The sequence below is a fragment of the Myotis daubentonii genome, chromosome 11, assembly GCF_963259705.1.
Source record: "Myotis daubentonii chromosome 11, mMyoDau2.1, whole genome shotgun sequence".
In the NCBI taxonomy this organism is placed as follows: domain Eukaryota; kingdom Metazoa; phylum Chordata; class Mammalia; order Chiroptera; family Vespertilionidae; genus Myotis; species Myotis daubentonii.
The window spans coordinates 35,534,312-35,547,087 of record NC_081850.1 but is presented as its reverse complement, the minus strand read 5'-3'; the positions used below and the strand labels follow the sequence as shown (position 1 = coordinate 35,547,087).

The 12,776-nt window shown below is 45.3% G+C and overlaps 1 protein-coding gene across 9 annotated transcripts in view; it reads left to right on the top strand.

The window, feature by feature from the left end:
* The window catches only part of SMARCA2 (SWI/SNF related, matrix associated, actin dependent regulator of chromatin, subfamily a, member 2), a 169,004-nt gene that overhangs the window by 51,767 nt on the left and 104,461 nt on the right, over positions 1 to 12,776 (top strand). For all 9 annotated transcript variants that reach the window (XM_059656800.1, XM_059656802.1, XM_059656803.1 and 6 more), the window contains 5 exons: positions 2,562 to 2,615; positions 5,530 to 5,660; positions 6,130 to 6,187; positions 8,254 to 8,354; positions 10,103 to 10,250. In XM_059656800.1, the coding sequence (XP_059512783.1) occupies positions 2,562 to 2,615; positions 5,530 to 5,660; positions 6,130 to 6,187; positions 8,254 to 8,354; positions 10,103 to 10,250 (492 nt within the window). The remainder of the gene's footprint in view (positions 1 to 2,561; positions 2,616 to 5,529; positions 5,661 to 6,129; positions 6,188 to 8,253; positions 8,355 to 10,102; positions 10,251 to 12,776) is intronic.

The window sequence follows — 12,776 nt, the reverse complement described above, 5'->3', positions numbered from 1 at the left end:
TGCCATAGAGTAGACTGCCACCTGGCTTCCACGCATATAACAACATAGCGGAATTGGTGTAAATACTGTACAGGGCATGCAAGAGAAGTCTCACAGAGCGCCAGTGCAATGAGGAATTGTGAATGTGTTCTTAACCTTTTCACTTGCAAATATTTTGGGACCTAATTACAATAATAATAATAGTTCACTGACCATATGCATTGTTCTTGTTGCTTGCATTCATTCATTCATTCACCAAATATTTACTTAGTGCCCTTTAAATGCAGGTACTCTGGTAGGTGTGGGCATACATAAGTGGACAGAACAGACAGAAATCCATATGAAAACAGCCCTCTGACTACTGCTGTTTCTTTTACATTGTAGAGGTTAATGCTCACAGTGTATATTATATGTGACATTGAATTGTATGTATTGAAAGAGTGATCCAGTCCTGCAGCAGCCCTATGTGGTAACAGGGACTGTTACTCCCCATAATTTTTTTTTAAAGGGGGGGATGGGGACCAAGACACGCACGATTTGCTCAAGGTCATACAGTGAAGGTCTCTTGCACTTAGTGACACAGCTGGGATTCAAATGCAGGTAATCTAATTCCAGAACCAAGTTTCTTACATGTAATATTACATTGTGCTTCTCAAATGTGATACCTAGTGGAATTATTTTTTAAGTCAGTTTAGAGGATTTTAAGTAATGGAAGGGCCTGATTATGAAGCAGTTTTGAGATAACACGCTTAGTGGTCTCCAGCATATTCATAGAAAAGTATCCTTCAGAGTAGCTTTGATTTTATTATTGATGGTCCTTCAAGCTTTTTAAGGTGCTATTCATTGAAATGGTGATCCAGTTCCACTAGCTAGCTATTGGAAATTGGCTTATTCATTGTCTCATTTGATTTCCTTTGTTGGCCAAATTGGTAGCTCATTTCTGATTTGTATGGAAAGAATGGTGGGATTAATTGACTTTCTCCCACTAATTAAAACAGTTGCCTGAAGATTGTGCCTGAGAACTCCAGAAGTGAAAGCTCCAGGGGTTGGTGGTAGAGATGGTTTCTTTTCTGAGTCTTTTCTGCTATTGTTCTCTCTATACTTGCAGCCTAGACACAGGGCCTGGTGCTTTTCGACACTGATCATTTCTTTTGAGCTTGTAAACATTTTCACTTTGGGGTGGCTTGAATAGATACTTAAATTCTTGGGAAATCATAACCAGAGGGAGCGTTTTGTTTTCTGTCTTTGGTGCCTTGTGCTTTAGCATACACACCTACACCCAAGAAAGTTATAAGAGAACTTCAGAATTTTCAAACATTTATGGAAACTGCATTTCTTCAGTATGGCCAAAAGGCTGAATTTTAGACATTAAACATTTTCTATAAAAGCTGTTTTGTCAAGAGACAATTGAGTTATTTACAGGGAAAGCAAATATGTATTATATAATCAATGCCTTAAGTAAACAAAGTGGAGTTAATATTGATTCTGTATCATTATATATTTTTTTAATTAACTAAAAGGTCCGGGGGAGGAAAGCTTATTTTCTTAAATGTCTTGATAAAGCAAATAACTGAAGTTTTTTTTTTCTCCTCATTATACTGCCCTGAAGTAGTAATATAGCTTTCCAGCAATAACTTTAAGTCTTCTGTAAAGGTGATGTGAAAGATTTCACTTGTTAAAGAAGTCGTTACAAATGGAAGACAGTTTAGACTAGTTTGTGTATATTACAGATAAGACTCTCTTGGGTATGTACAAAATGTGGCATAATCCTAGCTTTCCATGTAGGCTGCCTCTGCGGCTCTCAGAGGTTAATGGACTAAGAGATTGGAATATGTAAGAAATGGCAGATGACAGAATTTTTCATGAGATCACAGTATCTGCTTCGAATTTCCCCATATGCCCACTGTGTAAATACTTTCTATTATGAAAGCCCATTAGGTAGAATGAAAAACATTTGGAGAGCTCACAGAATATTATATCATTTTGTATTTTTATGACTCAAGAGTATTTCAGAGTTTATTCTCAGTGGACATTTTCAGAAAACTCGCTAAAGGAATAGGAAAGTTTTGCTGACTGCATCAGGATGTGTCTTCCCAGCGCCAGACCTGAGAACACTGCGGCCTCTGCCCTCTCTCCCTTTCTCGCTCTCGCTCTCACTCTCACTCTCTCAGGACTGCCAATGCCTTAAGCTCTTTGGATCCTAGAAGACACAACCCACAAATCTCTAGTGTGCTGGCCTTGAATCACACCTGGCTTTCAAGAACGCTCTGCAAGTTGCTAATAAAATACACACTTTGTCTTAGACGGTGAAAACAAGTAAAAATAAAAGGGGATCAATGGGAAAATACACACACACACACACACACACACACATACACACCACAAAGGGGACATCTATAACACTTTCAGCAATAAAGATAGATAAAAAATAAATAAAAAATAAAAGGCATGAATATTAAGTTTCGTTCGGTGAGGGTGGGTAGAAATGCAGCGCTGTTACGTACCCCAGAGTTACCGCGAAGCCCTTCCCGTCCCCATCCTCTTGGCTGCCCCATGACATGTGACACATTGTCGTTTCACAGAAGGCCGAAGAGAATGCAGAGGGAGGAGAGTCTGCCCTGGGACCAGATGGAGAGGTAAGGGATTTTGCGTCCATTTCTACTGTGTTCTGCTCAGTGAGTCCCTGCCATGCCTTACCATACATGTCATTGTCTGTGTATACTAATTTTATTGTCACTCAGCCATTCATCTTTAAGTGAAGAAGAGTAGTCCGTTAGCATAGTATAAAAGGGTTACACAGAAAAGTAATCTACTTCCTTCTCAGACTACCCATCAACTGATGTTAAGTTTCTTATGTACCATTTGAGAATTTTCTGTGCTCATATAAGCATATGTTTTGGAATACATAGAATGTGTAAAGTCTTAAGTGATTCTATAATTACATTTGCCCAGTAAACGATACAGGAGCATAAACTGTGACCCAGCTTCCTTAGTTTATTACTAATTTGAAATTATAATACTCCATAAGCCAACCAATTAACATATTTGGTTAACTTATTCTTTAAAAAGTATTATTTTTATTTATTTCAGAGAGGGATAGAGAGATAGAAACATCAATGATGAAAGAGAATCATTGATTGGCTGCCTCCTGCAGGCCCCCCACTGGGGATCAAGCCTGCAACCTGGGCATGTGCCCTGACCGGGAATCGAACCGTGACCTCCTGGTTCATAGGTCCATGCTCAACCACTGAGCCACGCCGGTTGGGCTTGTTAACTTATTTTTTTGACATCTTCTGTAGGCTTACAATGTAGCTTCTATTTGTCAATTCATCAGCATATTCCTAATTTTTTTTCTAGTATTTCCAATAGTCTCCTGAATCATGAGAATACAGTTATTCATTTATTGGATTTTTTTTTTCCCCTCTGAAAACTCCAAGTTCCCTGCCAGTGATTCACACGAGGAGGCATACTCCCGGAGCAGGATGCGGAGGGAGCGTGCTTCAAGCCTCCGCCTCCTCCTCTCGAAGATTCGGATAAACCTGCTCGGAGGTTTGGGTGGGTGGAGGGTTGCCTCTTCCTGTTCTAGAATCACTGCACGTGAGATGTATTGTGAATGTGAACAGCCTGGGTGCAGAAGAAAGGTTGGAACCACCAGTCTATGCAGAAACCCTTTGAACAGTAAATGTTGCTTAACCGCTGTAATCCATCCCTAGGAAAGAAGGGTCGGGATAAATATCTGATGTGTGAGAAATGCTCCGGGGGCTGTTAAGGGGGAAGAATACTATATATGAGAGCACTTGGAAACACTCTAATTTGTAAAAGCCCAGCCTGACCTAAGCTAGCCTCACATCAGTCTGTGACTAACAAGCACCGGGGAGAGATGTAACATGTTACTGTGAGAGCACTTTATCTCTTATCACCTCTTGGGAAAATTACCTACTGATCTAGGGCCTGTGCCATACACCTTTTTTTTTCTTCTTTAAATCTCAGCACATGCGTGCTCTGTGTGCTGCAGTGGGTGAAGTGGACCTGTCACTCGGGTTGTTTTGAAATAAGTTTCCTATTCCACTGATGTGCCACTCATTCAGTGCTTCGGCCACAGTCGTCACTCCAGCTGCGGGGACCCCGAGTGTTCTCTGAGGCATGACATCTGAAGCAATCGGAAGTTGTGTTATAAGAGTTCAAGATCATGGAGTACGGTTCTTCCATGGGAGATGATAGTAAATGGTAGATTTTCTTCTCTGTCGTGTGAGCATGCAGGTGACCTTTTACATTAATGAGGAAGAAGTGTCATCTTGGCATATAAAGTAATGGTGTTCACCACCATGCGGCCTTAGCACACGTACAGGAAGAAAAACAATGATAGTCTAGGGTGAGCCTTTTCTCTTTTCAAAGGTTATTTTTGTGGATAATTGCTGATCTATTGTGTCTTATTCTGACAGCACCTTGAGGGAAAAAAGGGGAGGTTCGTTTCCCATTAGATTTAGACAGTAACCTAGAGTACACTATTTTTTCCTGTCATTTTTATTTAACTCCAAATAAGAATAATGTAGAAGAAAATGTTTGGAATTAATGAATAGTCTAAACATTGGATTTTGTAACTTTTACGGAGATAGATAACTTGAAAGACTCGCAGGCCAAGCGTTTCCAAACAGACATCTTGCCTGGGGCCTGTCCCGGAAGCATAATCCCCTCCAACTCGTAGCAGTCACTTGGGGAGGATTACTCCGCCCTTAGGCCTCATGAAACAGTGTATTCTCTGAAGTAGGTTCAACGCAGCCTCTGCAATAACATTGATTCGCTTAATTTTTGGAGCAAGCCATTTTTCATGGAGAGTCTGATAATGAACTTCCGCTCAGTCTATTCTGCAGATTTCAGATGCGCGGAGCTTTGGCTTTATCACACGCCCAGCTACCAATGGTTGGTCTGGTTACCTGGTGGTTTGGTTTTGGGTCAAGGACACTGGTTCTGCTAAGCCATACCAGCCAGTAATGAGATGATACAAGTTTCATGCTTTTTTCTTTTCCCATTCTCTCTGAAACCATAAGTTTGCCCTAGTCGTTTTCTGAGGGGGTGTGCTATTATTTGGGGGCTGAGGTTCTTCGTTGCAAATGACAAAAATCAGCTCTGCCTGATGGCAGTAGCAAGGGAATGTATTAACAGGATGTTGGGTAATTCGTCAGACCTCGAGGAAGCCTGGAGAGCCGGCCTTGAAGGTACACCTGGTATTATACACACAATGGTCAGTGAGGACGTGGCTGACGCGGGAGCAGGCAGGAGCTTGGCTCAGCCAGGACCACCTTCCTGGTTCTGCCGCCGCTGGGGTCTGCCCTCCTGCCAGTGTGCCTGTTGGGCCTTGAACTTCTAGCTCCCAATTCAGAGCCACGGTGAGTGCATCCATTTGGGGGAGCTGAGGTCTTGTACTGGTGACATTTCCGATCACAAAAAGGGTTTCAGATGCCGGCAGCCAGAAGGCCGAGAGATGCCGCCCGCACAGAACTGGGAGAACACCAAGGGGCGATGTGTGTTGTTATTTTCTCTCCTTTCCAGCCGATAGATGAGAGCAGTCAGATGAGTGACCTTCCTGTCAAAGTAACTCACACAGAAACCGGCAAGGTCCTGTTTGGACCGGAAGCACCCAAAGCAAGTCAGCTGGACGCCTGGTTGGAAATGAATCCTGGGTGAGCGTTACAGCAGAATTGTTGGTGTTCTTTGGCTTGGTCAGTGTTTGTGCTCCTTGTAAATTAAACCTTGGACCTAAAGCAGTGATGGCGAACCTTTTGAGCTCGGCGTGTCAGCATTTTGAAAAACCCTAACTTAACTCTGGTGCCGTGTCACATATAGAAATTTTTTGATATTTGCAACCATAGTAAAACAAAGACTTATATTTTTGATATTTATTTTATATATTAAATGCCATTTAACAAAGAAAAATCAACAAAAAAAATGAGTTCACGTGTCACCTCTGACACGCGTGTCATAGGTTCGCCATCACTGACCTAAAGCAACACGACCTTTGCTGAAGTGGTTGAAGTTGGTACCTGCGCTTGTCACTCGCACACTGAACATGCTAGTTGAGTCATGCGTGCATACATTATCTTATAATTCACAGAACTAAGCCCTGTCTCCTTCCCACCCCTTTCCCTGTAGTTACGAAGTCGCCCCCAGGTCCGACAGCGAAGAGAGTGATTCTGATTATGAGGAGGAGGTACGTATGTGCATCTGAGTTTACTGGTTTGAAAGTCTATGAGGGAAGCACCTGTGTCCTTCTGTACTCTGCTTTCAGCGTTGGCCTTTGGGTAATGACTGAGGCTGAGGGCTTGCCAAAGCTTTGGTGGGGCACGTCTCGCCGTGCCGTGACCTGTTGAGGGCTCCTGACCAATGGGGAGACTTGGTGAATTCTAAATTCATTCGGAACCAGGAGAGAGAAGCCGTCATTAAATCAGAAGGGGCAGACTGTCTTTTGGGGAGAACTGAAGATGGATCACTTTGGGAAAGTCACTCCCATGCCTCCAAGTGGCTCACTCAGGGTTCGCTGCCTAAAAATTTCTGAAATTCTTTGTTCCTTACCATCTATTTGAAATGGAAAGTCCGGGAACTTAGGCTAAAAGGGCACCTCGGGCTTGGTTTAATGACTGTATTGATCCTCTTGATTTCCCTTTAAATGTGATTTTTGTTTGAAATCCTTGGATATACTTGTTACCAAAAAGAGAAGCACATTTTTCAGTCTCTTGGAAGGAATACTCAATATATCTGGAACCTGAAATAGTAATCTTGTATGCTTTTCATAGAATTATAAAATAATAAAGGAATTTTCAGATCGATTATGAAATGCTTAATAATTACAAATAGATTTTAAAAATATTTCCATCTCCTTCATCTCTGTTGTTAGTGTGTGGTCACTGAATGTGATTTTTGCCCGTGTCGAGGAATCCTGGTTCAGAGTGGCCACGGCACAGATGCCACAGACGGGGCAAAGCCGCCTTCCCGAATAGCTCACTGGGGTTTTAAGACAATCGTTATTTCCTTCTATTGTGTGGACCTAGGTTTTCTAAATTAATCTACTGTGGACACTTTGCAAAGAGGAAAAATAAAAGTTATATTTTTACAGAAGCACGCTATTAAAAAGCAAGTATTTTTAGAGCCATGCTATTTTTTTTTCTTGTAGACTATTCTTTCTCTGGTATATTTGAAGCGTATAAAATCAGTTTTAAAAATGTTTCTTGTTGACTTGGATACATGGGCCCATAAATAATCTGTTGGAAGAGCCTTCTCATTCAGAGAGCCAGGGAGGGACAGAGACGAGATAAAGTGGACTCTTTAGCCCACGCATGCCAGCCAAGACTGACAGATGCAGGCAGCCCCGATAGCCAGGAATAGAGTGAATTCGCCATCTGGGGTCTGCCACCCACTCATGGCAAATCCTGTCCCCTCGCAGCACTTCGCTTCTCGCCTGGAAAATGAGGAGCGGTGCTGATTCCTCAGTTTACCCCCTTCTCTCAATGATCCGTCATCATAGGTCTGATTTTCAGAACTAATATTGTGTCACTTTGTATTTTTTCACTCAAGAATTATGGAAAAGCATCGTTCTCTTTAAAACCACTTTTAAAGGAAATTCTATTGGATTATCTGGAAAGAGTTAGTCTTCCACACCAGTGGTTAGTGGTGGGCACAGTGAATATTTAGTGAAGTTTTCAGTCAGCATAGCGGAACGTAGTGCACAATGACAGGGTGGAGAGATGATGAGTCCTGTGGCGAGTTATGGACAGTTTTCATCAAAACATTCAGAAATGCAAGGTGTGAAGTACCACAAAGCCACGTGACTACAGGCCCCAGCCCGGCTGCAAATGCCCAGAGCCATCAACAGCCACTGCCTGTCTGAGAAGACATTCTTACGAGTAGGACAAGGCGAACATGTCGAGAGCCCGGCCGCGGAGAGACGGATGTAGAGTGGCTACGTTGGTGAGAGGCATGTGGTTACAGGACTCTTAGATAACCAAGCGGTGATGTCCCTCTCTCTGGCATGACTGTTACAGTTTTGTCCTTAGGAGCAAAGGTGCTAGGGGCTCCTCTGAGGCTCGCCTTCATTCTCCCATTGAGTGATCTAAACAGCAGTGGAATGGTGTGTATTGCCCGGTATAGGGAGCTGTTAGATCTACTTCCTCCTTCATTTTATTTACTTCATTTGTGAAGTTGAACACTCTTTAGTCTCTTTTTGGAAAATGCCAACCATAGAGATTCACTTGACAGAATGGAACCTGTGTTTCTTCCCAGGATGAGGAAGAAGAGTCCAGTCGGCAGGAAAACGAAGAGAAAATAATTCTGGATCCAAACAGTGAAGAAGTTTCCGAGAAGGACGCGAAGCAGATCATTGAGTGAGTTATCTCTCAAGAGTCTCCTTCCTTGCACAGCATTTCATGACCTAAATTAGGCTTTAGGAGTTTTCTTTTGGAAAATTTGGAGGCAAGAGGCTGACGTCGTGCCCACACTCCACTTGAATCACTGTCAGAAGTCACCACTGGGCCCCAGGGCTCCGGGCTGCTCCTCTCCCCCTCTGACCCCTTCTCCCTCCTGAATCCCCGCCCCCAGCTCCGGCTCACGCCCGGCTCCGCACCTGTCACCTGCACTCTGCCCCCGACTGACCTGATCACACTGGCTGCGTCACCGCCCTTCCTTCCTCCCTCAGTGGCCTCAGCTCTCACCCCGAACCCAAGTGAGAGACAGCATTCCCTCTGTCCTTGTTGCCAGCCAGCCAGCCACCAGGTCCCGCCAGGAAACACCCCTCTCCTCCTTCCCCCTCTGCGGGCCCAGCTCCGTGCCGCACCCTGGCCGTCCCCCACGCCCGTGGTCTACACAGCTCTTTGTGTGTGTGGCTCTAATATTAAAAGGAAATTCTAATGAAACAGTCGGCAAAATAGAACATTATAAAGTGGTGACATTTAAAAGGAAAAAAAATGAACATTTTAATCTTTCCTCCTTTTATTGCAGGGCTGTAGGCCCCACTTTATTTATTTATTTTTCTCTTTTTTTCAGTTTATTGTTTTCTTTATTGATTAAGGCATTACATATGTGTCCTTATCCCCCCATAGTCTCCCCCCTCCCACTCCCCGACTCATGCCCTCACCCCGCTGGTGTCCGTGTCCATTGGTTAGGCTTATATGCATGCATACAAGTCCTTTGGTTGATCTCTCCCCCTACCCCCGCCCTCCACTACCTTCCCTCTGAGGTTTGATGGTCTGATCAGTGCTTCTCTGAGGAACCTGTTTTATCAGTCTGCCCCCCTCACTGCCTGTAGAATAAAATATGAGCTCCCCAACCTGGCATAGAACATGGAAGGTGACCTTCCTCTTTCCTCTCTCTTATGTTGACTTCGGCCTTCTCTCACCTGCCCTTCAAGCCCGGACTGTGTTCTGGGCATAGGATTTATCCTTACTTCCCAAGAGCCTAAGGCAGCGGTTCTCAACCTGTGGGTCGCGACCCCTTTGGGGGTTGAACGACCCTTTCACAGGGGTCACCTAAATACATCCTGCATATCAGATATTTACATTACGATTCACAACAGTAGCAACATTACAGCTATGAAGTAGCAACGAAAATAATTTTATGGTTGGGGGTCACCACAACATGAGGAGCTGTATTGAAGGGTCGCGGCGTTCGGAAGGCTGAGAACCGCTGGCCTAAGGCCTTCTCTCACCTCCAAGCTGCGGACTGTGCCCTGGGCGTAGGATTTATCCTTACGTCCCAAGAGCCTACGACAGCTTTACAGGCAAAGTGTTCATCTGCAGGTGTGGCTCACGTTCCTATTGGTCATTGGAGGTCGCACCGGCCTGCATTCGGATCCTGACTCCACTGATCTTATGTGACAGGCAAATTCACTCCCCTCTCGGAGCCTGGAGCTCTCCACATGCATAAAACGGGGATGAAACTAATGAGTCTGCCTCGCTCTGGTTTGTGAGAATCACAGATAATGTATTTTAATTGCCAGGCGATTAAATAGTAGGTGATAAATAAACCACACTCACTGCAGCTATTTTAGGCTTTCCATTCATCTTTCTGAATGGATCGAAATAAAAACACATGCACCCAGATGTGTGTGCGTGATCCTCCACTTTCTCCGCCCCAGGACAGCCAAGCAAGACGTGGATGACGAGTACAGCATGCAGTGCAGTGCCAGGGGCTCCCAGTCCTACTACACTGTGGCCCACGCCATCTCCGAGCGGGTGGAGAAGCAGTCTGCCCTCCTCATCAACGGGACCCTGAAGCACTACCAGGTAACCGCTGGGTCTGTGTCTCCTTGGCGGGCCACCAGCTTCTACCTCGTTTGCTCTGGAGTGTGTCTCATGCACGTGTCGATTGCTTAAGAGGGTTGATGAGGAGAAGGCATTCTAGGTCCCCCTGCTTACGGGACTGACATTCTCTCCATTCTGCCTGTCACCCTGCTCTGAGAGCACTTCCATGTTACCATCTCTTCCCCGGGCATCTCTGCTTTCTCTTCTGGGGTTTTGGGATGAATTGTGTTTTAAGAAATCCTGGCTGGCCACCTGGAACCGTTTCATCATGGATGGCGACAGGATGGAAAGCCCAGCCACATTTGACGAGTGTCGGGAACATGTACCTAACTGGGGAGCAAACGAAGTGTTTCTTCGGAACTTGCACTGGTGGCCGTAGTCCAGCCACCCAGCAGTCGCTGTCTACTCCATTTACACTTTTATCTTTTTAAGTCTCAATACAGTGGTGAGCATCCGTGCTTTGGTGGAAACTAGGCTGTAAATATAACACATTTCATGTGACCTGTGTGGAATGAGGCCAGCTGCTGTTTTCTCTCTCCTCCCACTTTATAGTGTTTCCCAAAGTGTGTTCCTTGGGATTCGTCCCATGAGATGTACCTCAGCAAGAAAAAGAAAAGTAGGTCCCGTGGTCAAATAAGTATGGGAGATACCACCAGCTGTAACGAGGATTACCATATAATTTACTGTTTCAAACTTGGGTACTAATGAGAGTGACAATAGGGGTCCTTATTATTGATAATAGGCATAACCCAGGACCGTCCTGAGCCATCCAGCCACCTGGGCACCCTGACAGGACCCCTCCTGATAATCCATGCTGTATGTCAGCACATCCATGACTCTACAAATATCAATGTATAATCCATAACGGCACATCAGTATTATGCAATAAAATAACTAACTTTCTAGTTCTCCGATTTCTTTGACTCCCCAGCCTTATTTTCATATAGCACCTATTAGAAACCACGTGCTTTAGGCCAACTGTTCTCAAACCTTTTGGACTCAGGTCCTCTACACACTTAAAACGCGGCCCCGCATCTGCTGCCGTGGCCGGGCTAAAGCTACGGCGACTGCCACAGTGCTGCCTTGGTCCCTGCTCCAGGCCCGCAGTTCTCACCCACTGTTGCTTTTGTATCGCAACATAAAAGGTGAACAATGCCCTGAAGTTACTGTGAAATCACTGGGCCTGTGGCTCTCCTGGGAAGGTTGGGGGCACCAGGAGCCCCGGGAACATACTTTGACAAGCACTGCTCCGTCTGTAGTGAGGTCACATTTTCTCCAAAGACCGCGCTACTTTCATGAGGTTCCACGTGCATATCACCGTACTTGGTCTGCCCGACGTAGATACTAATTCATAGTATGTTCTGATAAACTGGTACATGTCTGTGTCTGGGAGATGTGTTCTTTGGATTATTCACGAGTAACTCAATGGCCCATGGATTTCTGCTGCCATCCGGTACCTTTCTCAGCACTCGTCCATCACTGTCCTTTCACACCCACTCCCCCGCTTCCGTATGCCAATGGTGTGCCCTTCTCCTGCACTGGGCGGCTGGAGGTCCCGGATGCCTTGCCCTGCCCCCTGGGTTCTTGTCTCTGGGAGTCACTTCTGCCTGATGATCCTTTCCCTTTCTCTCAGACCAGTTCATGTTGTAGCTCCGAGCCTTCCAGAACCACCTTGTCCCCAAGTGAGCTTTCTCTCTTCTTGCTCCTGGACACGTTTTTGCATCATGAATGGTTATGTAACCCTCACATCATGGAGGCCTTCCCGCTGCCTCCTGGGAAGCTGTGGTTCAGTCCCCAGCCCCTCCAGTTTCACAGTCCAACAAAGCACAGTTCATTCCCCACAATTTTAGCGAATTTCTAGTCCCTTCTGCTGCCAGTTTCTGCTTCTGCTTTATCTGGGATTAACACAGATGCAAAATTCAGCCCCTTTGCCAATTTTCATTTAAAAAAAGAATCCACCACCTCCCAGTGTCCAAATGTTCCTGGCCTTCCGTTGGCTTCCTAAGAGTCTGGAGGCCTTGGCGTCATGTTGCAGCCACGCAGGTCCTCCGAACCACCAGCTGTGCTTCCCAGTCCTTTGCTCACGTCCCCTATCTTTTGCCCACCTGCCCAAAGGCTCTTTCCATTTCCCTTCTATTTCTTGGCGTTGCTGTCCTTCGAAACCCCTTGGGGTGGCCTGGAGTCTTGCGTGGCACAGAGACCCCAGGTGGCCTCTGAAAGTGGTCAGGCCAGTGCAGTGCTCTCCCTGGGAAACAGCCTGGCCCATACAGTCGTGTATGTGTGGCCTTGGCACTCCAGCCGTTTCTTGGTGCGTGTGTTTAGGCGAGTGGCTTATTGTCTCCTCTTTGAAGCTTCTGAAGGGAGGCATACATCTAACACCCCTCGGGGTCCATCTGCCATAGCTCCTTGCATGGCTCCTTGCACAGAATAATCATTTAATACATTTTAAAATAAATTACTTCTTTCTCACATAAAACATTAAAATTAACATTTTCCTAAGCATGACTG